Below are 26,579 nucleotides of genomic sequence, written 5' to 3' on the forward strand. Positions count from 1 at the left end.
TATTATTTGTACTTATAAAAATACTATGTGCAATGAAAGCTATGCATAAATATTTATAAAATAACTTTATCTAAGTAGGCCAGTAACATTTAATATTTTTCAATAAATTCATACATAAAATATATACATTAGTGCCAAATGGAACATATATTTTGAAATATGAACCCCTAGTAAAACTCTTAGGAATCTGGAGTAAAATTCAGGTATCTGCCAAAGGAAACTTCGGAGTAGCTGTCATTTGAAGAAAAGAAACGATGCTGGGTCTCTTATCTTCATGGACTGTTTTGCTTGTCATATTTCTAACATCACTTCAGCTGAATTTTGTATTTGACTTCCAACTTCATGGCCATTTGACCTGCCAACTATTATTTTCTTTGAGGCTTTTAACACTCCACCCAAGTATTTTGCTTTCCAGAACAGTTGTGTCCGTTTCCTTTTCACTTCACCTTAACATCAGACAAGGTTTACAACATAGGCTTAATATGCATCCTTCAAGGTTGCAGACAGACCCAGGGGCGTCGCTGTGATGACCTGAAGCTGATACCGCTCTGGAAAGTCAAGGTCCCCTGGAGGATCGCTCTTTGTGCCAGGATTTCCGTTCAACCTGAGAGTCCCGGGGCTGGGGTCGGGCCCTGAGAGCCCGACTCTCCAGGGTTCCAGTCCCCTCCCCAGGCCGAACGTGCGGGCTGGGACCTTAACGACCGGAAAACACCGCCGTTTCCTGTCGCCTACTCATTCCCCAGGCCGAAGACTCGAGGAGGAAGAGACGGAGACGGATTAAGAAAATTAATTAACCGGCTCCATGTTCGGCCTCCGGGCGAAGGGGCTGGGCGCGCAGCGGGCGCAGGTGCCGCCCAGGGCTGAATTTTACGGTCCAGGGCCAGCCACTGCGCCACTTGCGCCCCGTCGCTCGTCCGGGGGCGGCCGCCACCCGCTTGCCCCAGCTTTAGGCAGATCTCTTTTAGGGACCCCGCGGGAGAGGAAACGCCTCCCCCTGGACTGGAAAAACCTGCAGCGTCGGCTGTTCGCTTGCCCCTGCTCAGCCAGCAGCCCCTGGCGTCTCCAGTGCGCCAAATCCACTCTCCGGGTTTTGGCGGCAGCTCCAAGGGGATCAAGCTGGAAACTGTCAGAACACGACCCTCCCCCCCAAACTGGGGCTTCGAGTGGCCCGGGGGCCCGAGGCCGGGCCGGGGCGGCGCGGTCAGGTGGCTTCTCTTGCCCGAGGGTCCCCCGGCCGCCGCGCCGGAGCCTTGCCGGGCTAGATCGGATCGTAGGGACGAAGAGAGGTGGGCGCACAAGGTTTTGTACAGGTGTCCGGGGTGCGGGCGGAGTCCCTTTGTCCTCGGGCACCCTGGAGCTAGCACCCTGGGTCCCTCTTCGAACCGAGCGTCCCGAGACCTTTCTTTGTGCCGAGGGAGCCGAACGCAGCTTCTCGCAGGGAAGCCGCATCCCTGGGGGTGGCGCTGGGGCGGTAACGATGAAAATCCATTGTCCTTTGGGGGCCCGCAGGCCGGGCCGCGGGTGAACCCGGTCCGCCCGCTCCGGGCCGGGGCTCAGGTACAGCGGCTGGAAGGGTCTGCCTGCGGCCCCCGCCCTCCGCCCCGCCCTGACCCGCCCCGCGAGCCGCCGGCCCCGCCCCGCGCCGCCCCGCCCCGCCCTTCGCAGGTTCAGTACGGGAGTACGGCTGCGGAGCGCTCAGTCTAGTTTGCACCTTCTCTCCCGGCCGCGGTCCGAGAGGGCGGGGAGGGCAGCGGTGGGGCCCGAGCTGGGGGAGAGTTCGGAGACTCCGGCCTTGGGCGCCTTCACGCCGTCTCCGAGCACATAATGCTGTGAGCAGGCGCTGCTCCGGCCGACCCGGCTGGATCTGCGCGTGGCGGGCAGGGACTGCGTGCGCCTTCGGGAACTGCGGCGCCCGGCCCCGGGGTCAGCGGCTGGGATCCTTGGCGCCGCTGGTGAGTTGCTGCCTGCCCACGGCTTCTTCTCTGCGCGTGTGAGTATGTCCAAACCGGCGGCCGTGGCCGCTTCCGGCGTGCGCGGGGGGCTAGGCTTGGAAATGCACAGGGAGCAGGGATACCTAGGGCATCCCCTTCCAGCTGGTGTCCAACGGATCAAAGGGGACATAAAGCAAACTGGGAGGGGTGCGAGCGGCACGACCAGATCGCAGAGCTCCACCGTTTGTGCCCACCACTTTTCAGGGTGAGGCTGCGCGGCTACACTGCACCCTCCGAGCTATTGACAGCCATTCTGGGCGCGTACTGCATTTTTCCATCTGAGAACAAGCCGCACATTGCTACCGCTCCCCTCCCACCGAGGACTGGCATCAGGGCTGCACAGGGTGCACGGTGCAGATCTGAGGTGGCAATACCCGCTGGGTGCCCTCTCCTCACTTGACGAGGGGCATTGTGCCTGGGGCTCCAACCTGCAGATCTGGCAGTCGATTTTTTTTTTTTTTTTTTTTTTTTTGGTACGGTGGTTTCTGAACAACTGAAGTGTTTTCAATATTTTTTTCCCCTTTCTCCTTGAAACTAAGTATCTTGACAAGTATCGGACATGTAAGGACGAATGGATCTGGCCATTTTTTCGTTATGGATTATTATACTCCATCCCCCTCTCGACTTCGGGAGGCATGTGTTTCATCTTATAAATAGAAAGTAGCATATTTTTTGGCAGGACCTCCTTTATACTGTACAGTCTGAGAGGTCAGTTTAAAAATAAATATGCACTTGAATGTTACATTACCGAGAGCCAGGCTGTGGCTGGGACAAGCTGCGTGGACAGCAGCATCAAAGCTGGGAGCGCAGCTGTGTTGAAAGGAGTAAAAGCCCCAGAGTGCAGCCCAAGCTGACAGTCAAGTAATTACATTTTGTTTAAAAAAAAAAAAAGTGAGTGAATTAAAATGAGGGCGGGAATAGGAATGTCAGAAGGGTATTGCAACATGAATCTTTCCAGACCTGGTGTATTTGGGGGAGTCGCCGCTGATGCGTGCTAGGTGGTGGGGTGGGAGGTGCTGGGTAAGGGGAGGGAATTTATGAGTGTCTTAGGGAGACAAAGGTTTCCTCCCCACCCCCCAGCTCTTAGGCTTCACAGTAGTATCCTAGAGTTTCTTGGGGGCGCTGCCTTTAATAAAGAACACAAATCAGGAGAGCAGCAGATTTGAATAGGAAAGCCTTTCTTGGGGACTTCCCAGGGAAGCACGGGGAGACAAAAGGCTCACCTAGAAGCCCTGATGATGCCCCAGGGGTATCCCTAAGGCAATTTAAAAGACTCCTATAACCTAACTTCGAAAAGATCTTTCATCTAACGACCAGGGAAATGCAGCTTCTTTTCTGGACAGTTCCAGAGATTCTCTTTTTGATACCAGCTAAGATCTGTTATGAGCTCTTCTGACAGTTAAGAATAAGCTACACAGGTATGTTTTCAGATTAGGTTGAAACACTCAGAGATAAGTTAGGGCAGTTGTGAAATGTTTGGCATTGTCACATGTGAAATTAATGATAAAGACTAATAGTCAAAGAACCAAGGAATGGTTGAGAGTTCTTCATTAAGTCTCTTAAAGAATGTAGGTTTCCCAACAGGCATCACTCATTGAATAAAACACTCAGTACCAGCCTCTGGGCTCACAGATAAGAACATTAGAGGAGAAATTTGGAAGCCTTTCTGGATCCATGGCAGTTCCTGTTTTCCAGTGGTTATCATCTGCAAGAGATTTACATTATGAATTCCATGATTGGAACATGGTGCTATGACTGTGGCAGCAGCTACAGACATGAAATAAGATGAGCTCCCCCTTCCCTTAAGATCTGAGCAGTGAAATTCTGTTTTGTATCTCAATGGAACATGTAAAGACAGCCAGAGTAATAAGTGTTGCACATTTTTTTGCTTTTTATTGTAAATTTAAACGTGGTGCAATATGAATAAATACAATGCCATAAAAATCATTGCAGAACTGTTCACATGAGCTGGTTTGTCCTACCTGCTGTCCAACTTTTCCTTTAAAGTGGTGTTTTATGTCCAACATGTTCACAAAAGCTGCCCTTTTTCCCTTCTAAAATTCGTGGTGTTCAACAGCATTGGGGATAAAGTTGTTTTAACCTACATCACCAAAAGACTTTTACCAGGCCATAAATTTTTCATAAGCTCTTTGCCCAGTAGCCATAACATTTATCCAGAGAGTGGACTTCCAATTCATAACCTGAAAAACCTCTAGGAAGACTGCTCTGATTTTTTTTTTAATTATGAAAATTCTTGCTTTCAGTCTGATTTTATTTAAGCTGGGCCTAATTTCTTTCTAACTAGAATCCTGTGTACCTGTTTATTCACTGATGGAATAAAAAGTTAAATCTATTTTTTTTTTTTTTTTTTTTTTGCGGTACGCGGGCCTTTCACTATTGTGGCCTCTCCCGTTGCGGAGCACAGGCTCCGGACGCGCAGGCTCAGCAGCCGTGGCCCACGGGCCCAGCCGCTCCGTGGCATGTGGGATCTTCCGGACCGGGGCACAAACCCGTGTCCCCTGCATCGGCAGGTGGACTCTCAACCACTGCGCCACCAGGGAAGCCCCTAAATCTGTTTTTTAAATGCAGTTATGTTTGCCAGAGAGCAAGGACAGTATAGTCATTTGAAACTACTAGATTAAGCCAGCCACAAAATCTTTACCAAGCACCGAAGCCAAAGAACTCTCCTAATATATCCCACTGTTCCGTGAATTTGTATGTCAAAGGTACTTCCTACATGGAGCCTGCCCTAAGTGCCAAGCCCTGTTCTTAGCCCTTTACCTTGAATAACTCATTTATTTCTAATAATCACTCTATGAAGAAGGCACTGTTAATATCCCCATTTTACAGGTGTGGAAAGACCTCTTACATAATTTGCCCCAAATTACACAGTAAGGAACATACCTAAACATGCATATGCAATTTAGCAACCCAGTATGTGCATGAATGATTGGCTAATTTTCCACAAAGATCAGCATCTTCTGCTTAAGGAGATGGGGAAAAACCCTGAAGTTAAGAGCCTCTGAGGCAGGCTGTCTGGGTTCATATCTTGGCCCTGGCACTCAATACTTGTGTGACTTGGTGCAAATTACTTAGCCTGTGTACCTCAGTTTATCAGTTACAAAATGAGGATAATATTACTCTGAGGATTAAATGAGTTAAAAAAGAACACACTCAGAACAGGCCAGGTCCAGAGTAGACCCAATAAAAAGTTGATGCTTTCATTATTGCTTTTGTTGTTTCCTTAGGTGCTTAATACTTGTTGTCTCATTTAATATTCACAACTGCTCTCTGAAGTAGATAGTATTGTTCTTATTTTCCAGATGAGAACACAGGCTCAGAAAGGTTTAGTAACTTGGCCATGGTCACACAGCTAAGTAAGTAGCAGAATCAGGTTTGAACTCAGGTCTGTTTGACCTTATGCTAAATAAATACCCCACCCTCACCAACAGGGAGGAAGGCCAGGGAAGCTATTAAATCAGACTCTTTTAAGGGTTTTTGGCCTCTGACAGAGAACTCATTTCGCAGTACACTGTATCTCACAGTACCACCGCCCAAAGGAAGATGACAGTAATTGCCAGCCTTTGGGAATACCATGTGAATTATTTTATTTATTGAAGATAGTTCAACTCACAAGTATGGCCAGTAGTCATCTGCAGTGGATCCAGCATCAAACTGCTAGCGGTAACCCGAGCAGTTTAATTTATACCATAAACAAACAGATTTACTAGGAATATCAGGACCCAAACATGAAGTGGAGTTTAGTGTGTGGAACACATCCTTACTTTGAAGTTCTAGAGGTCAGGGGGTTGCAGGGTCCAGTAACCGATCTGGATAGTCACCTCCTTGAGACTGGTGACCACATCCATGGTGCCTGGCCCTGCAGTCCCTGGCACTCGTGATGTTGCCCCAAGAGGAGCTAAAGCAAGATGCAGGAACCACGAGCAAGGTGTGCAGGAAGGTTCTGTCCTTGGCAGAAGTCAGGCCTCATTACAGTTCTAAGTTCTGTACATGCCCCAGACCCTGCCAGATAACCTTCTGGTGTGAAAGAGCAAGGAGGCCTTTGAAACCTAGAGGGGTGCCCTGGATAACCCAAGGGGCCTGCCTGGCCTCCACTGCCTTTGATACTGTGGGTTTGTGATGAGCTGTGGGAGGCTGCTCAGATTGAAGCAGGGGTTCTGGAAAGGATGTCTTGGCTTGAAATAACCCAAGTTGTCTCAAAACCGAAGGCAACAGCGTTAGGACTCTTCACCTCCATTTGGAATCTCCCCTTTTCCTGCCCCCATCCTTTCAAGGTTACAAACCAAAACAGCATCCCACAAACCAGAATAAATAATATCAGTAGCCAAATAGTTCTACAGCAAGTCAGGTATGTTCTTTCCTTTAGAAAAAGATGCCTTCCTTGGCCTTATTGTACTTCTTGAGTGCCCGGGTTCACCCAGTCTCATAGTGATGACTGAGTTTGACAGTACCTCTGGTGGAAGAGCAGTCTTTTAAATTAAAGCATACACTTTTATAATACAAATCATATTGATATTAGAAAGTTTGCTATGTCTGAATAGCCAAGAAAACTGATGAGTTTAAGGGCTGATGAGTTCAAATTAGTATTTTCTTGATCAAGTCATGAATTAATAGTAGAATGCTTGAACCTCAAATTTTAAATTTTTTAAAACCTGGATTTTCAGTGGTTTGGGTTTTATTTGCATATTTGAGAAAGTCATCATTAATCTTCTAGCCTTTGATTCTTTGTTAGAGTGTTACAGAGATCACACACCTGCAGTTAGCTAATACAGCACCACCTCATGTGAACTCTGAGACAGGAATAGCATCAGAAGAGGATTCTTTGGGAAACCAGTCTGATGAAGGTCCCTCCCTGCAGGACTTTTCAGAGCATTGAATGTCGCTGGTACAGTGAATCTCCACACGGAGATAGTGTCTATCAAATCATTTTGCCCACAGAGCAGCTGCCAGGACTAGTCTAGCAAGAAACACTTTGGGAACCATCAAGCCAGAGGCAGACACCACCCGCTGTAGCCTGCCCTACAGAGCTGAAGGAACTCAAGAACCTTTTAGAGAACTGCAGGGTGTACAGGGCCAGAGACACAGGAACGCACTAGAAGATGCTAGCAAACACCCCGCCATTCTATTTGATAAAACTCATGCAGAATTAAGTGGAGACAATCACAGAGGGACTGGAGATCAGAAAACATAGGTTCTGGTCTTAGCTCTGACCCAGGTTGTGACCTCTTGGGGTCTTATTCTCATCTCTAAGATGAAGGTTTTGGTTCTAGATGATTTCCGATCATCTCTAGCTCTAGAATCCAGTGAGCCAGGATCAGTGACACCTATTAGCATAGCAGTCTTACTACTATACTAATATGTAAAACCCTGTGTTAAAAAACACACCTAGTGCAAATCCATGCGGGGCAGCCCAAGCCAACGTGGAGGGCAGAGAACTTCAAAGTCAGGCCTCTATTTAGACAGCTTACACATTTGGGAATCCGTCATGTTCTGGTGACAACCTGAAGGTCATATTTGTAGACGCATCATGCCAATGATAGATGACTGTGTGTTTAGTTGAAAAAGACCCGTTCTGTTCAAATCCATTATAATCATTTAGGCTACACACAACTTTTTAAACAAGCAAAGTCATTTTTAGGTAAAATGTGGCTTTGCCATTTCAGAATATATGTGAATTCTTTCCCTTTTTATTTATTTTTTTAACTTTTTTTTTTTGGCCAAGGAGCAGTTCAGACACGTAACATTGATTTTTAACACAGCAGGAGACGGGGGTAAGCCCTTGACTGGCCAGCTATGTCACAAGGTGAATCCTTGCCCATCTCTGGGTAAGTTCTGTCTGGGAAGATGTGCAAGGGGAAGGATGGGGGTGCAGAGGAAGCTGGTAGAAGTTCTCCAAGCTCTCTCCTGGCTCTAAACAGCTGTGATTCTGTTTTTTTGTGTTTGGTTTTTCCTTGTATCTGAGGCATTTTCCATAGTGTCTTGTACCTTCTCCTATTTTAACACTGATTGTGTTTAAATGATCATTTGTTGACCCTTGTGGCTGCCTAGACTACTGGCTCTTTTGAGAGTAGGGACTGAACCTAGTTTAGCTTGGCATTCATCTTTTTTACAATAGGACTTAATGAAAAAATGGACAATCTAGTCCTACCTGTGTTATCTTCTCTTAGCATTGTTAAGCCAGAAATCCTTTTCAGTTACCCAAGCTTAAGTCTGACCATAGTAAAATTATTCCTTCCCAGGCTACCAAATGTTCAAATTCAAAAGGAGGTTCCTCCAATCCTTTGGTTTTGGTGATAATGATCATCCAAGGTACTCTGAAAATCAGGCCACCACCAGAACTTCCTCAAAGTCTTCTCGGCTGGGCTGTTCCAACCTCCATTGAAGCTTTCTCCTGCCCAGGTGTGACTGTGGTGGCTCGGTACCGTGTGTCCGCTTACAGCACAGACTGGGCAGTCCAGGTGCTGGAAGGATGAGCGTTGTTGTTTCCTAATGCTCACCTAGACCTCTCAGCCATGCCTGCATGAGCCACTCATCATTGGTGTGCTCACTGATCATCTGTCTCCATGCTGGGACGTAGGCTCTGTGAGCACATCATTGCTGTAGCCTCGGTTCCTAGAATAGTGCCTGGCACTCAGTAGGTCCTTATTAGATGTTCGTTGTTGAATGGACATTGTGGAAGGTGAATGACTAGCCAGGGACTGGATGAAGTCATATGGAAGGCTCTCTCCAAAGCCTGCTGCTCGCTGAATGAATCAGCTCAAGCCACATGTCCCACTGTGCACGGCATTGCACCGAACTGGAAACTCGTTTCCTGCTCTCAGATGACTTCAGAGTGAAATGTTTTCCAAACTAATGTTGATTTTTGGCCTTACATAAGTTTTAGTAGAAGTTTACGCTCGTGGGTGGATTTTGTTCTGTATTCCTCTTAAGCCCTTAAGCTGTGGGCTCACCTGACAGGGCAGGTAGTGCCACTGCCGGACATATCTCAGGGGCAGTATGGGGAGTAAAACAGTGACTTTTTCCCAATTCCATTTTTTTCGTAGAATGAGGAATTATACAGTTGGCTGTCTGTATCCGTGGGTTCTGCATCTGCAGACTCAGCCAACAGCAGATCAGAAACATTGGGGGGAAATAAAAGTTCCAAAAGCAAACCTGAATTTGCTGTACACTAGCAACTATTTCTACTTTGTATGTGTCGTCTCCTGCTAAGAAGACACCGTTACTATCTCCACTCTACAGATGAGCAAGCTGAGGCTCTCAGAGAAAGTCATTGGCATTGCTTTGTACCCTTAATATCAGGAAAATGAGAAAAGATAATGAAAATTTTATAAACTAGTAAAAAGTATTTTTATTCTAAGGATAGTCTTAACTTCACTAAAAAGCATTGTTTTTTTTCTTAAAATTCCCTAGAAGCTAGAACTCTAACATCCGTTTTCTTTATTAAGTATAAATAAATCTCAAACACAAATCTATGATTCTATTACCTGTCTGTGTGCACATGAAGCTTATGTGCACATACGGGGGGCTGCTACTTGAAATGAGGAACACAGACTAGCGGGTATCTCCCCAAACTCCTCTCCCAGTGCAGGAATGCTCTCCCTCCCCTCTGGAATTCCTACCACAGTCTCAGGCTCAGCTGGAAAACTTCCTTTGATGGGCCTTTCCCATTCTTTAAGCTGATTAACTCAAGTTGGTTAGACTTCTTCCCATCCAGCCCCACCTGGCCTCTCCTTGAACCTTAATCACACACCTAATTCTTTTCTTCAAATGGTACTGATTCCCTCTCACCTGACAGCTCACCAAATATTTAAAGAAAATAACTGTATGCCTTTAAATTTTTCTTCATCTGACCAATCATTGGCTGTAATTTTCCTGACTCAAAGGAGTCCCATTTGTTCTCAAGGCTGGAGGAATTACCCTTGGAGATAAAGGATACATGTACCTGTAAAGAAGTTAGCTCCGTGTCCTGCTGACAGAATTATTCTCTAATTAAGCTGGAGGTAAGAATTCCAGTTGTTCACAGGGCAGACACAAATCATTTTAGCCCCATCTGCAATCATATATTGGTGACTGCCAGAGACATTTTAAGGAGAAAATGGATATGGTTATTTTGGTAATTAGAATGGTTCCCCTCCTTAGCACTGTATTTCAGTAGATGTTCTGCTTTTTCATTTGGGATAAAGATGCTTTGTGCTTGCATAGCACTCTATGAAGATTTTCACACTCAGCTCTTATAATCACCTGAGAGATAGACGGGTTTGGGGTGATTATCCCATTTACACAGGAGGTAACTGGCCCCCATATGGTCTGGAGTTGTAAAAGAATCCTATAGGGCTGGCTCAACGTTTCACCCAGTTCTTTCCTCCCCTAAGGCCTAGAATAGCAGTGAGAGCTCTGTCTACTGTTTTGCTTGCCCATGTGTTCATTCATTTAATAGGTGGGTTTTTTTTTTTAAGTACTTGATCTGTGCTAGTTATACACTGATATTAAAACAATCTTTTTCTGTAGAATGTTCATTATACAGTTTCTTGCAGGTTCCCTTGTATATCTTGGGCTAAATAATCCAAGTTTCCCCTTAATCCATTTCCTTTTGAAAGGAGAGGTCAGGCGAGCAAGCTCATTGTTTCTCCTGGGCCTCATTCTTTAAGATTGGCTTAAATGTAACTTGTAAGTCTGCATTCCGGGAAATGTATTGTCAGATCTTTCTAGAGTCTTGCCTGTCTCTCTAAGACTCTATTTGCACATGGCAGTCATGGATGGAAGTCTTTTCCCTTTGAAATAGCATGTCAACAAATATTTTTTGCCTTAATCTCAACGATCTGTATGAGTCTGTAGAATTACTGTGGCTCACATTGATAAGCTGTTAAATTCTAACCCTGCACGGATAGAGAAAGGAAAAGAAAGAAACCCTTTGCCACAAGAAAATAGATGACAGCTCCTTGCTAGATGATGTTTTAAATTTATTTTCCTGTAGGAGTCACAGAAAGACTCAGATTGCATCTTCAGCAGGGCAGGCAGGGTTGAAGAGGAAAGATGTCAAGGCAATCTCAAACTTTCTCATTTGTTCATTTAACAAACATTTGTTCAGTACCAGCCATGAATTAAATACAGTCTGTTCCCAAGAGAAGGCAGCCTAGTGGAGTAGACATTAGTAATTGCAGTATACTGTGAGAGTTGGTGGGTTTGAGGTATAAAAGGGTAGTATAGGCCTTGAGGACTGGCTGGACATGTAGCTGCAGGGTTGGGCGAGACCCTGATTGCTAAAGTGGGCCTCACAGGCTATCTTATCTCCAGGCTGTAAGGGTGGGCCTGCCACTCAAGGTTAAGGGAGCATTCTAGATGGTGCATTCTGATAGAGACTGAAACATAAAGTGGAAGATGAGGTTGAAGGCAAGGAGACAGGTGGGAAGGCAAATGCCCTTGTGCAAGAGATCGTGAAAGCTACAAGTGAGGCTGAGGCATGAGGCAGTAGGATGGACAAGAGGAGACAAGTAATAGGACTTGATGTGGAGAATGAGGCAGGGCGAGGAGTCGGGGGTGACAGCTGGGTTTTGGATTTGGGTGACTTCCTGCCATTTACTGAGAGGGAAAAGTACAGGAGGCCTATGCTGAGGGCTGGCAAGAGGAGGAAAGATGGCAAATTCCATCAGGGGTAAGCTGAACGGGAAGTACCTGAAGGAGGCAACAGAGAAAGGTATGAAAGACTAGGGGAGAAAAGTCCAGTGCTTCTTTCTGTGAAGGACCAGTGTTTTTTAGTGTTCTGTTTCTTTGTTTCAATTTCCAGTGGATTGTATAGGATACCTGGCACAACACAATGAGTAGCTGCTTGGACCACACCCAGTTTCCACTCAGACCTGATCATACACAGCTCCCAAACTTGCCAAGAGTCTGACCAATAAGAAAAATCCACAGATCCGCATGCTTGATTATGTCATAAAGTTTCTAGAAGCTTACTTTCAATTTCTTTCCTTATCTCATCATGGACTGGCCTAGTCCATAGATCCACTTTGAGTAGCACTGGTCTAGACTAAGGTATGTATAGGCTGAAGACACAGATTTGGAAGTTAGCATTAGAGGTAGTTGAGGCCAAGGACAGGGGTGTGATTGCTGGAAGATTGTTAAGGGCTGGGCCATGGACAACCACCATCCAACCCCGTGAAAATGCCAATGTCTAAGGCAGAGGTTCAAACTTTTCCCATAAAGCGTCAGTTTAGTGTTTTAGGTTTCGATGGCCACATACAGCCTATCACAGCGACTCAACTCTGACCTTGTCATTTGAAAGCAGCTCTACCAGTTTCCAGCCCTCAGCACTACAGGGAACGGGGGCCGGAAAATTCTTTGTTGTGGGGGCAGTGTCCTGTGCGTCACAGAATGTTCATTTAGCCGTGCCTCTGACCTCTGTCTACTAGATGCCAGTAGATGCCACCACCCCCAGTCATGAGAATCAAAAATATGTCTAGACATTGCCAAATGTCACCTGCGGGGGTGGGGGTGGGGGGGATGGGACAGAATCACCCTCAGTTGAGAACTACTGAGCTGAAGGTAGTACATTAAAAAATGAGCACTGGTGTGTTCCAATAAAACTTTATTTACAAAAACAGACACAGGGTTGGATTTGACCCACCTACCATAATTTGCAGACCCTTGATCTAAGGGATGGGCATAGGGAAAACTAAAAGGGCTTATTCAATAAAATTTAAGGGCCTCTTGTGTTTGCAGCCCAAGAGGAGGCTCTGTAAGTGATCCAGCATAAAGAAGAGACTGTTAACAACAGCGGCTCCTTTTTTATAGCACCTTTGCCTACCTTATTCTTATTGAGCTTACTACCTACCAGAAGATATCAGACCCAAAATCACAAGAGAACAGGAAAGAAAACAAATATAAGCTCTTTAGGAGCCCTAAGAAAACCTCCAAGCAAGGCAGTAATGAGCCTGGATTGCGTGAGGTGAGTTTAAGAATTTCTCCAGGAAGGAAGTGACTGAAGCAGGTCTTGGAGGATGTTATGAATAATGGTTGATGGTAAAGAGGTGGGAGGACAATTCACGTAAGGAACACAGGTTTCTTAGTTTCAGAAAGTCAGGAGGGAAGTCACGTGTCAATAGCAAGGGAACGGAGCCATTGTCCCGGCGAAAGCCTTGTGGGTGTACAAGGCGCCCCGATGCATGGCCACGATGCACGTGTTTCCTCTGGGAAAATAATTACCAGCATTTAACGCTTTTTTCTAAGAACAGGATATTTTTTTTTTCTCCTTGAGACTCAGGGGCTTTTATTACCTCAAAATTTTAATCTCATGGCTTTTATTTCACATGAAGTCAAATCCCTTTTGAGATTCTTTGACAAGGGCAAAAATACTGAAAATTCCTAGTGAGTTGGAAAGGCTGGTATCTGGGACCATTTTATTCATTCTTAGTTAATGACAAGGTCAGGTTATCATCTCTGCCTCTCACTGATGTTGAGATCATAGTATATCATTTCCTCTTGGTGCTGTCAGACTTCAGGACAGATAGCCTGGAATAGACACTCCCATTCTCAACCCACTTCCACGGCAGTCACGTTAGTTATCAAATCAGCAGTGGTTAAAAGCACAGACTGTGGAGTCCAGCCATAGCTGAAATCCTGGCTCCTCCATGTTTATAACACAGTGGGGTTTGCCGTGGAAGTAGGTAGAGAATGCACTGGCCACTGCCAGGTTCCAAACATACCCAGTGTTGGTGTGATGCAGAGGAGCCCCTGCAACGAGTGTGGACGATTGTCAAGGGCCCTAGCAGGATGGGAGGACGGCATGGAAATCCCTATCTGTCCCTTCATCCTGTTAGGGAAGGAAGAGTATAGTCAAGAGACCTAAATTACATGTGCTCTGAAGACAAAGGACGAAGAACACCATACCATATGTAGTATGAGTCAAGTGACCATAGTCTGAATTTCTGGACACCTGTCAAACCTGTTTGGATCACTTGATATTCCTATTGCCATAGTTGGAGTTTTCATAGAATAGTTACTGACTTAAATATTAGGGTTTTTTTTCTTTTTCTTTTTTTGGTGAGCAGCTAAGCAACTTTACAAGTTATTTGATTTGAGCTGAGTTTTCAGATTTGAGCCTATTCCCGGCTGAATGTTGCTGACAACTTCAGGGTGAGATTCTCATCCTGTGTTGATATTCTCCTTGCAGCTTCACAAACCAGGTCAGATCCATTAGTTCTAGAAGCATGGGAGCAGTTCACAGGAATGGTCTTATTTGATTCATATCCACCAGCTAGCGCCTCTGCCTTGGTCCTTCTGCCCAGCCCTGAGGCTGAGTCCCTTGTAAAACTCGTCATGGTAAATGAGCCAGGCCCTTCTCCTGCCTCGTTATAACTGCCAGGGCTCCACATCCGTCTTGAGTCCTCCTCAATAACTCATTTTAATAGGGAGAAAGGTTGAAATGGCCTCTCTTCAAAAGTGCAGGGTTGGTACTTTGAGGTGGATGCTCTGTCTTCCAATTTTGCTTCTAAAAACCCTTTCAAACAGTACAATTAGATCCTATAAATGTGAGAAGTGTATGCACATTAGCAGTGAGTCTCCCATATGGTATTTGTGGGTCTCTATATAATCAGGGTTGTAAAAGAAAAATAAATACAAGCTGTAGCTGAATCATAAACGAGAAGTCCCTTTATAAATAATTGCGGGTTGAGATGTAGCATAGACTTTGAGTGGGTCTATAAAATAGTCCGCTCAGTCTGGCTATAAGTTCATTTGCATGACAGCCAGGCGGCTGGGAACTAAGCTAATGGCGTTTTATAGCCTTGCAGCATATAGCTATGTCCTCAGTTCAGATAATATGGGGAGAGGATAAGAATCTAAAAATAGAAAAGGCATCTTTTTATCTTCTCGTGGGTGGAGTAAAACAGACTAAAAATATGAAAAGCATCCCTTCAGGATGCCATTTACCAGGGTATTCTCTGGTTACATTTATTTCTGTCTTAGATTTTCATGTAAGTTCAATGTTGGATCTCTAGTAGTATGATTTTTTTTTCTCCTTGAATTTTAAAATACTTTGATCCAGAGACACACTCCTACAGAGGTTTGCAAAAGGATTGGCATGAGTGCCCTCATCGTCATAATATTTTAGTATTTCTGATACAGAAGGTTGTCTGGTCATCCCTATATTAGTAATAACTGCTGTCTTCAAATGGAAAGTCTTCTAGGAAAAGTCTGTGTTTTTTATGGGTGAGTGTGATGTGGAGCCATAAGGAAATGAGCAGTGATAGTTTTCCCCTGTGGGACACTCAAAATGAATAGGGACGAGACCCCACCCACTGTGCACATCTCAGATGCTCAGGGGCAAGGCTGCTGCCCGGTGACATCCTCCATGCATGCCCGGTACACTGCCCCGTTCCCACAGCAACCCATTCCATCTTGCCAGAACCCTGGGTTCTCCCTTAGAGGATCCAAAAGCTGTTTCCCTGTAGCTTCTGCTTTTGTAGCCCTAGGGCCTCTCATACTGAACAAGTTAATCCCTTTTCCACTACAGTTCAGTGAATCCTTCAGATCCCTGAAGATTCATTTCCCTCAGTATCTGAGTTTTCTTTAAGCTGCTCCGCCTCACCTTCTCACGTGTCCTGACGGAGTCCCTTTGTCTCCCTATTGGACTCCTGGGAACCTGTAGGAACATGTTCCAGGTCACCTTTATCCCTTTAAAGTGTGAAGCCCAGGGTGAAATAGACTTTTCCAGGGCTCATCGCAGTGGAATTGACTTCCCTATGTTGGCAACGGAGAGCAATACCCCAGAGATGGTTGTGGGTGTAAGGGGTGGCGGGTTCTTGGCCATGCCACCATCCTTCCCTGGGACTGTTGCCTCAGGCACAAAGGAGGAATAACCAAGTATTTTTGCTTGGGGCCCAGATGGTGCAGCGGTGCTGCATCTGGGTGCTAGGAAGAAGGGCATGCTGATTCAACACTGAGACAAAGCGAAAAGTGATAGGAAGTTAGGGGGTCTTGGAAGGACGTGACAACTAAGCAAGAAAGGGGAAGTCGAGTGCAGACTCACTTCCTGCAAGCTGAAGAAAGGAAAAGGCCCACAGGTCCCCCAGGACAGCCACACACACACATGCCTCCCCCCCACCTGCCCTGTTTTTATGCATGCGTGTTTTAGATTAACATTGCAACCTATTGTGCAGGATGCAAGAACCTTTTTATCCTCTCTGTCCCCTAAGAATTAATCTAAAAACAATTAGTAGACAAACCAAACATTCCTTTCTTAAAATAAATGGAATTTTTAAAAATCTCAACCCCTTTGTTCTTTTCAGAGCCCTGTGAGTTGCCAGTACTGTCAACTCTGGTCATCCAGGGACTGATTTTTGAGTGTGTGACTTTTTCATAACCCTTTTTTTTTCTCCCCCACCTCCTGGCTGCTGCCCTGTTTTGGTCTTTTCAGCATCATTCTCTTTACCAAAAGGATGATAAGGAAATGAAGGGAAGGGTGGCCACTTCAGTTTTTTTCTTCATTGAATTATTATTTCTGTGTTGATTTCTCTTGTTAGCACTGTCACTTATGCTTAAATCAGTCACATGTAAGAAACTGGAATTGTCTGGCCTGGTACAGGAATGACCACCTGACACTGCCTTTCTTATCAAAACCATGCCTTCAACTTCCTCCTGAATCCTTTTGTGTCTTGGAACCCTTGAGCTTCTCACAAGTTCCTGTGAGTGGGGGTCTGTGCCTTTGCAGCTGGACTTCTCGCCCACACATCTGCCGGACATCCTCTCTAACCTTGATAGACGGTGACAGGCGACTGACTGGGGAGTTGAACCCTTTTGTTGGCCAGTCTCTCCTCTCCAGTGCCCAGGAGCTGGAACCTTTGTTTTCAGAGGAATCTATAATTTCCAAGATGAATATTACCTCAAATGTCATCTAAGCGGGGGAAGAGGAGCAAACAGTGATCTAAGAACTTCCGGAGAACGGAATCAGCAATCTTGGAGAGTTCAGATTTCAGGGTCAAGGGCAGCGTTTTGAGAAAGGTCTACACATAGGATGGTTTCTTTTTCTCTCTCTTTTTCTTTCTTTCTTTCCTTTCTCCCTCCAGTCCTTCATCCCTTCCTCCCTTTCTTCCTTCCTCTTTCCAAGACGGTGGGAGTGGAGGAATGATGGCAATGTAGGAAAGCTGGAGAGCAGGAGAGTCCCAAGTGTGGAGAGTTGTTGATGGTGGTAGAGTCCTGACCGATACGCAAAGGCTGGAAATGCTCTTCATTTGGATCTTGGAACACCCAGGAGGGCTGGCTCTCCAGTTCTAGTCAGGCCTGTAAGCCCTTTTGGTTTAGCTCTTCCTGTCTTCTTCTCCCGCTTCCTCCTCCTGGGTGTCCACCTGACTCAGGCTCTCCCTCTGATTCATCCCTTGCTCTGTCTGCTACTACGTGGGTCAGCCACCAGCAGCCTCCAGGAGCCCAAGTCTCCTTTTCAGAAAATGGTGAGGAGGGACGGGATTTCGTGTTGTGGCCTTTAGGACTCCTTTTCAGAAAATGGTGAGGAGGGACGGGATTTCGTGTTGTGGCCTTTAGGACCATTCCATCATAAAATGCTGCTCATCTGCATCACCACCACCTCTCAGAGAAGGAGCTATACTCCTGAGCCCCAGTACCTCCACCTGCCTGTGCTTCCCTCCACATGGGTACCCTGCCACCCACACCTTCCCCAGCATCCTGGGGCTCTTCCCTCTTCTCATTTCCTTCTGACGAAAAACCTCTTCTGAGACCTTTTCCATCCTACAAATACAGACTAGTGGAGCCTCTTTGGTGAAGGCCTGATCACCACAGAAAGGAATGATCTGTCCCTTTGACAAGCTCAGGTGAGATGAGGCTCAGCCCTCTCGTGAGGCCTTCTGCCTTAAGATTTTGGCTTTTGAACCCACTTTCCCATAATATTTTTTGCATTATTATCAGTGACTTATGGGTTCGGTAGACTTTTTAGGACCTACGTATAAAATTGTCTCTGCAGGAAAGTGCAATCTGAGCCCGAAACAACCCTCGTACTTATTTTTTTTAAATAGCTAATTCATGCACGTAGTTCAGAAATCCAAAATCATGAAAGGATGTACTGTGAAAAGTTTCTCTTCCACCCTTAGCCCCTTCCATCTACTTCCTCTCCCCGTGGGCACCTCACCATTATTTCCTGTGTATGCTTCCAGAGAAAGCTTATCTACATACAAGCCAGTACAGATGTTATCAACACACTTTTGCACCTCTCTTTTTTTTCCTTTGAAGATATAGGTCTTTGAAGTTCTTTCTATATCAGCATATAAAGAGCTGCTTCATCCTTTTCTAGGCCTGTGTAATATTCATTTGTACAGATGCACCTTAATTTGTATAAACAGTCCACTAAAGGTGGACAATTAGGTTGTTTCCAATTTTTTTTTTTTTTTTTTTTTTTTTTTGGCCGCACCGCATAGCTTGTGGAATCTTAGTTCCCCGACCAGGGATTGAACCCGGGCCCCTAGCAGTGAAAGCTCCATGTCCTAACCACTGGACTACCAGGGAATTCTCAGTTGTTTCCAACTCTTGGCTGTTATAAACTATGCTGGACCGACAACACTGTATATGTATTATTTCCTTATTTCCCGTATACGTAAATTGGATAAATCTCTGTAAGTGGAATTCCAGGGCCTAAGGAATGTGATTTGTAGTTTTCATAGATACTGCATTCCACTGAGGTTAGACCTGTGCATGCTTCCCTACTCTTATCAGCCCATCGTGTTATCACATATTTGTATCTTAAAGAGGCTTTGGAAGGAACCCCCTTCATCATTTGGGAGCTGACTGACTTCCCAGGGAGTGTGCTCCTTAAATGGCAAGACCCTCATGTCTGGAGCCCATGCCCAGCCACTTGGCTTAGTGCCCAGTAGCTGTGCGGCCTTGGCAAAGCCTGTGCCTTGATGCTTCGTCAGTAAAATGGGGGTGTTAACATGTGTTCTTGTGAGTGAGCTAGAACACACCAAAGGTTGGAACAGTGCCTAGCACATAGAGGCGTTCTCAATAAACATTTCTTGTCATATGACACGTTGGTGGTTCCCATGAGATGCACACATACCCTCTCCAGGACCAGGCACTTTGTTCCCAGTGAAGAAACCACCCTGCAGTTTCCTGCTTTAGCAACAGCATAGAAGTTGTTGAGCAGTCAGCCTGGGGCATGGCTGTCCACTGACTGATAAGCCAAGGAGCCCAGAACATTCAGAAAGCAGAAAGGAGGGGAGGAAGCAGTCAGGGTATTGGATTGTCTCTCCCAGGATCAAGCATGGTTGCCCCTGAGCTGGAGGAGGAAAGATAACAGATAAGATAGATGGATGGGTCAGAGCTCTCAGATATTTTCCCAGCACCATGTCACAAACATCAACTTGTCTAAAGTTGTAAAACTGACATTTTTGCACCAAATTCCCTTAACTTCCAATGAATTGGAGGGCTCCTAGCCCTGGCACACAATAGAAATTCAATACAAATTACTGTTTCCAAAGTCCTAGAAGCCTCCATCCCTGTCATGCAGTAAATACTATGTAAATATTTGTAGAAAGAAAGAAAAATGCCTTTTAAGGTATCTCCTTTCTTTTCCCACTCCTGATAATCTACTGCCTGCAGCTTATCTAGCCTCTGCTCACCAACCCTTTTCTTACTTTTTTCTTTGTTTTTTTGTTGCTTGTCTTCCACCTTTGCATCCACTCCACTGACATAAAACCCAGCTTCTACCAGGTCGAGCAAGCCTCTGCTGAGGGGCCTGCAGGGCCCATGGCCATGGCTGTGGCCAGGCAGGGACTGAGGACTGGGCCTTCCAAGTGTAGCAGGCATACCCTCTACCTTTTCTCCTCACTTCTGCTCCCCAATATCCCCAGTTGCTGTACAGGTAAAGGGTGAATGTGAGTGATCCAGTCAGAGGAGCAGAGAAGCACTCTAGCTGCATCTTCGTGCTATTTTTGTTTTTCTAAAGAATCTGAAATGAATGCCATGCCTTGGTTCTGGCCTTGCATAACCCTGGCTCCACCAGCTGACCACATGCAGCCCTCACATGCCTTGGAGTTGCAGTGGACACACTGTATCTTTCCATGGCAGCTGCCCTCCTGGCCTTGTGCACTGAGGACACAGCTCCAGTGGGCAGCTGTTCTTCGGGGCTGCCCCCCACCTTCTGCAGGCCCAGCGCCCTAGCTGCTTCTGCAGGTGGTCATCATACTGTGCCTAGAGGGGCAGGGAGGCGACACCAGGCACCCTGGGTGGCAGGGGCCCTGGGCTGTTGTGCACTTAGAGGGGAAGGACATTGATGTTTTAGCACGAAGACCCAGGGCTTCCACTTCTGTTACTATTACAAGACCCAAATTAGAGTTAAAACTATGAGAATGTCAGACTCACAAGCATGTCTTCCCATGCTAGGGTTCCCCATCTACTCACTTGGTATCAAGCATCTCTTTTAGTAACATGGTATCTCTGTGCCTTCCTAATCTGAAGTGGGAAGGCCAACCCACCAGGCACCTCCGGGGAGTGTGTGGTCGTATCTGGCAACTTCCAGGGTAGCCTGCACTGGGTGCAAACCCTCATGCCACCTTGGCCTCCTCCCCATTCCCAGAGCCAGGGTAGGGGTGGTCTCTCCAGCTCATCCTTCTCTGCCTCCTTAGGCCTGGGTGCCTGCCACTTCCCAAACAGAGCTACTTGTTACCTGGCTGGAGCAGAGTCCTCACCATCTGCCACAGGCAAATGAATTTAAAACTGTTGCTGAAAGGAAAAAAATATGGGGCAGATATAGACGGCCTCCAGCTGCTACAAAGCAAATGTGGCTCTCAAGCCACCATCTAACCCAGCCCTCGGAGTATTTACTTATTTATTTGCTCTGCGGCCAGGGGGAGGACAGCCCAATGGGAGAGGTCACAGCAGAGCCATTTTAGGAATTCCCACAGTGGCGAAGGGTTTAGCTTCTCCATGTCAGCTGATGTGACTGAAGAGTTGGAGGATTATTTTCAAGAGATGAAGAGGTTCTCATCTGTAAAACGAGAGCCCCAAACCTTCTTGTAGCCCATCACTTCTAATTGTGTCATATAGCATGTGCAGGGAGAGTGTGTTAACTTTCTACGTGGGTAACAAATTACAAACATAGTGGCTTACAGCCCTACCTGTGTTCTGTCTCACAGTGTCTGCAGGTCAGAGGTCCAGGCAGGGCTTAGATGCATAGTCTCATCAGGCTGTAAACTAGGGGTCGGAGTTATGGTCTCATCGGAGGCTCAACTGGGAAAAGATCCACTTCCAGGTTCCCCCAGGTTGCTGGCAGAATTCATTTCCATATGCCCTCTCTCAATGGCTTACTTTTTCAAAACCAGTAAAGGGAGCCTCCCTCCAGTCTGCTAAGATGGAATCTTTTATAATGTAACCTAATCAGGGCTGTGACATCTCATCACCTTGTTTAGAAGCAACTCGCAGGTTCTACCCACAAAGGCATTAACACCAGGCGGCCACTTACTTGGAACCCTGCCTACCACAGGGAAAGGATACAAGCTTATCAGCAAATGTTTCTAAAGTATTCTCAAGTGAAGACCCAACCTATTATGTATGATCACACTTTTCTCTTTGAAAAAGAAGCAGTTTTGTTCTTTTCCTTCCATTTCAGAATGTCGCCAAATCCTGAATTTATTTTTTGCTTTTCACAATCTTTTTATTTTATTTTATATTGGAGTATAGTTGATAAACAATGTTGTGTTAGTTTCAGGTGTACAGCAAAGTGATTCAGTTATACATATATATGTATCTATTCTTCTTCAAATTCTTTTCCCATTTAGGTTAAAATCCTGAAATTTTTGACAGCCCCGTTCTCTCTGCCACAACTTGATTCCAGCTCCAACTTCCATAATGGCTTTATGTTACTGAGAAAGAGTGTTCCTTTTTTTTGACTTCCGAATCTCAGTTGTCTCAACTGTAAGAATGCATTTTCACTGAGATTTTGTTGGATACTAGCTTCACTGTCACTTAGTAAATGATATTTCCAGTTCCTTTCCTTATAGGACTTCATTGTATTGCATTTTTATTTATATAAAGAAGTCAATCAACAACAAAATATTCTTCGTCTTGCTAGTGTGAACGCCAATGCAAGAGAGAATATATATTTTAAAACAAATTCAGTTGTGTCTAAGGAGCTGAAATCACTCTGCTCATGTGCTGAGAGCAGTTCTTATAACAGAGGAAAAGGACTAAAATCTCAGACGTATCCAGAAAATTGTGTCCATGACCATGTTTAAAAAGTGCTGATGTCATATGTTTGGGTTTTTTAATCTCTCTTTATCTCCCTTTTTTCTTTTTTCCCCTGAAGTAAGACTAAGATTAGTGGACCCTTGTTAAGATCAAAGTTTTTATCCTGCTTAATGGAGAGAAACAAAATAAAGTTTGGCTTCAGATGGGAACTGGTCCTGCCATTATTTACAGGCTCTTGAAAAAGTGAAAAAGTCAAGCCCAAGTGATCCCTGAAGGGTCAGCTAATTATAACCTGCTTTGGTTTCTCTTCCAGGTTTCTCCATGCTGTGGAAGGGACTGGCGGATGTAACCGGCTCTCCAGAAAGCCCTGCTTGGCTGTAAGTCCAGGAAGGCCTCTTAGACCTCCATCTCATTTCAGAGCCACTTCTGAGCTACTTGAGAAAAATGATGTGACAGTTCCTATCAAAAAGGATATTGGGAAACATATAACATCTGTGAAGAAAGTCGCCCTTTTCCCCTTTTGCAAAATCGACATCCTCAAACTCCAAAATGCCAGCCAAGACCCCAATTTACCTGAAAGCTGCCAATAACAAGAAAGGAAAGAAATTTAAACTGAGGGACATCTTGTCTCCAGATATGATCAGCCCTCCCCTTGGAGACTTCCGCCACACCATTCACATTGGCAAAGAGGGCCAGCACGATGTCTTTGGAGACATTTCCTTTCTTCAAGGCAACTATGAGCTTCTACCTGGAAACCAGGAGAAAGCGCGCATGGGCCAGTTCCCTGGGCATAACGAGTTCTTCCGGGCCAACAGCACCTCCGACTCCATGTTCACAGAAACGCCCTCTCCGGTGCTCAAAAATGCCATCTCCCTCCCAACCATCGGAGGGTCCCAGGCACTCATGTTGCCCTTGTTGTCACCGGTGACATTCAGTTCCAAACAGGAGTCCTTAGGGCCGGGAAAGCTGCCCCGGCTTAGCTGTGAGCCGGTCATGGAGGAGAAGGCTCCGGAGGAAAGCAGCCTGTTGGAGAACGGGACGGTCCACCAGGGGGACGTCTCGTGGGGGTCCAGCGGGTCCGCATCCCAGTCCAGCCAGGGCAGGGGCAGCCACTCCTCCAGCCTCTCCGAACAGTATCCCGACTGGGCGGCCGAGGACATGTTTGACCATTCCGCCCCGTGCGAGCTCGTCAAGGAAAAGACTAAATCAGAGGAGTCCCTCTCTGATCTCACGGGTTCCCTCCTCTCCCTGCAGCTCGATCTTGGGCCCTCATTTCTAGATGAGGTGCTGAATGTCATGGATAAAAATAAGTAACAGGACACCGCCGGCTCTTTTCATTTGGGGTAAAAGGTATCAAAAAACAGAACAAAACAAAACTAACCACAAAGAGAAGAGCTTCGCTGGCTATACTTGCTGTCATGTGATGGGTTTTCTAAAATAACTTTCCTACAAAATATTTTTTTACCTGGTATACCCTGTTTGCAAAAACAGTGGAAAAAAAACAAACCTATCCTGGCAAAGAGAGGAAGTGAGTCAGAACCCATTTTCGGCGGGCATTGCTGATGTACAGCTCACATTTTTTGTTTTCAGACACATAAGAAATCTGGCTTGGCCAGGGCTGGCACTACTTATGAAGGGCCGTGCCAGTCACATTAAGGACCTTTACAGTACTCTGGCATTTTCTGAGCGAGAGGAAGTCAAAATTTATTTAACACCCACGCCTTTTTTCTAGACTCTTTTCTATATTATATCGTTTGGGCTCACCATAGCAAATTCTTCAGTGTTAAAACTTTTCTCTGTTTTCACATTTGAACAACTTTATGGGTTTTGGGGATTTGCTTGTAGCTCTTATATATCTCTATATATTATATCTATATTGCGAAATTTTGACTGTCAGCTACATGTTGGTAAGACACAAGCAAAGTATTACTGTAACTAAGTTATTTTTAAAGTTAAAATATATTTTTATGTGCCTTTGGCTCTTTATTGCAGAGTCTACATCTTATAGGTACTACATCAAATATGGTCATTTGACTTTCCATTGGGATTCCATTCTAAGCTGTGTATGTGTATGTTTGGAAAAATGTATTCATACTTAGCTTTATTTTTTTTTTCTTCATCTGTTATCATACTTTTCACATCAGCCAACAATGGATTGTAAAGTGTAAAGGCACAGGTTACTCACAATGCTTCTGCAGAGACTGTGGGCTACACCACATAATGTTATTTGGAAATATGGGTATTTTAGTACAGTACATACTTGCATTACATAGGTACTTCATACAACACAATAAAGAGTAAATGTTAAAATCAACTTGCTTGGTTATAGTAATAAACAAAAACATAAGACAGTAATTATATTTTCTTCAAGTCCAGGGCTAGAAAAATTGCTTCTGTAAAGTGTACATGAGCCTTTAAAATAAGGTAAGAGGTGATTTCCACCCACTCAGTAATTTTGATTATTGCCCAAAGGTTTGAGATTCTAAAAATAAGGCCCCTCAATTTTAGTAAAAATGAACATGTGAGATGAGAATTTTTCTTTTTTAAGTCAGCACTGATGCCAACTTCTCAAAAACTCATTTCTGTGAATCTCCTCCCTTACTTTAACACGGCAAACTCGTGCAACCCCAGCCCTGTCCCTACAGGATAGATGCTTCCATGCAGCAGGTGCCATACAGACAAGATTAAGGAGGCCAAAAAGGAGGGCAGCAGAGCACCTTGCCCCCAAGAAGACAGAGATGCCCTGAGGATGTTGGTTAAGGAAACAGGAACAGGAAATGAACACACCGATTCTGATCCTGTTGTCAACACCCCTTCCCCCTCAAAGACAAACACTTGCACGCAAAAACTTTCATTTCTCCTTGAAATATATCCCTGGGACTTCCCTGGTGGTGCAGTGGTTAAGAATCCACCTGCCAATGCAGGGGACACGGGTTCGAGTCCTGGTCCAGGAACATCCCACATGCTGCGGAGCAACTAAGCCTGTGCGCCACAACTACTGAGCCTGCGCTCTAGAGCCCGTGAGCCACAACTACTGAGCCCGCCTGCCACAACTACTGAAGCCCATGTGCCTAGAGCCCGTGCTCTGCAACGAGAAGCCACCGCAATGAGAAGCCCATGCACCACAACGAAGAGTAGCCCCCGCTTGCCGCAACTAGAGAAAGCCCGTGCGCAGCAATGAAGACCCAACGCAGCCAAAAATAAATGTATTAATTTATATTAAAAAAAAGAATGTATCCCTGAAATGACTGCCTCATCCAAACGTTTCAGTGATATTCTCACCATGTCTGGAGATGCTGCAATTCCATCATCTGGTTAGCTGAAATAATCTGAGCTGTGGATGAAACGCAGTTAGGATGACTTGAAGTAGAAAGAGGCAACAAGCTCCCTTAGAGCACTGAGTTCCTGCCTTAATTCCCCGGTTGTATTTCTGTCCCACAATTTTCCAGTGTTCTTTTTCTGCGAGACACCCACTTACAGTTCACAGTTCCAAATAGCCTCTTCTAAATCTTGAGAATGAAGAAGAGTCTGATGTATCTCATCATTTTAAATCAGACTCTTTCAACACATTCCCCATCTTAACTTTTGTTGATCATATTATCATTTTACTCTTCATCTGCAGCATGACCTCAAGGAAAAGATTAAACTGTTAGGTGAAATGATGAGGAACATCTGTGCATTTCCTCTGCTCCCTCTGTGAATAGGGAGAACAGCTCTGCCAGTATCAGGTTTGTTTGATAGAATCTAAGCAATAATGCATCCTTTTAGGTATTACCCATTAGACTTCCTCTGAGCCCTTTCACAAACAGTCCCTCCCATTAGGTTAGATATCATTGAGATGGCAACAAACATGCCCCTGTTAGAAAGGACACAGCCACATCCGGCTTATGAACGATATTGTTGAGTCATTTCTCCTGTGGCAGCCCTTCTAATACTTGGTTCCTTCTCTAGGGAGCAGGTGCAGAGCTGGTGGAAGCTTTCTCCTGCAAAAAGGCTCTTCCAGCTTGCACCTGCTGAGAGCTGAATTGATGTTCTCAGCCTGTGACCGTTCTGCCACTTTTAACCTAATTTACCGAGATGGCACTTTACTTGCAAATTCAGAATGCGAGCCACCTGTGACCCAACAACCAGAAAAGAGACCATGCAATTTATATAAGTAGAGACCCTTGGTGTAGCAGTCAAGGTTCTTGTGGGTAGTCTTTTCCCTTTGCAGTGAGTCCTAACAAAGGATAAGATAGATAATTTCTACCTAAAATCACCTACTGAAAAAGATCAAAATATCAAGGTACTCAGCTCTTCATAAGTGTAACGCCATTAGTTATCACATTTCAGTGACTCAGAGTCACAAACAAATGACTAAACTGGCTGAACATAAGAGAA

At 45.4% G+C, this 26,579-nt stretch overlaps 1 protein-coding gene across 3 annotated transcripts; it reads left to right on the plus strand.

Annotated features, from left to right (window-relative positions):
- The first annotated feature begins 228 nt into the window (after window positions 1-228).
- Window positions 229-26,579, plus strand: CDC42EP3 (CDC42 effector protein 3). 3 transcript variants are annotated; one of them, XM_019943199.3, is made up of 2 exons: window positions 229-1,990; window positions 22,513-26,579. In XM_019943199.3, the coding sequence occupies exon 2, from the start codon at window positions 22,749-22,751 to the stop codon at window positions 23,511-23,513; it is 765 nt and encodes a 254-aa protein (XP_019798758.1). In that variant the 5' UTR covers window positions 229-1,990; window positions 22,513-22,748; the 3' UTR covers window positions 23,514-26,579. The 3 variants fall into 3 exon arrangements, with proteins under 3 accessions (XP_019798758.1, XP_033694603.1, XP_019798760.1); XM_033838712.2 differs by having other exon boundaries at window positions 229-1,952; XM_019943201.3 differs by having other exon boundaries at window positions 229-1,286.

The sequence above is a fragment of the Tursiops truncatus genome, chromosome 14 (assembly GCF_011762595.2).
Source record: "Tursiops truncatus isolate mTurTru1 chromosome 14, mTurTru1.mat.Y, whole genome shotgun sequence".
In the NCBI taxonomy this organism is placed as follows: Eukaryota; Metazoa; Chordata; class Mammalia; order Artiodactyla; family Delphinidae; genus Tursiops; species Tursiops truncatus.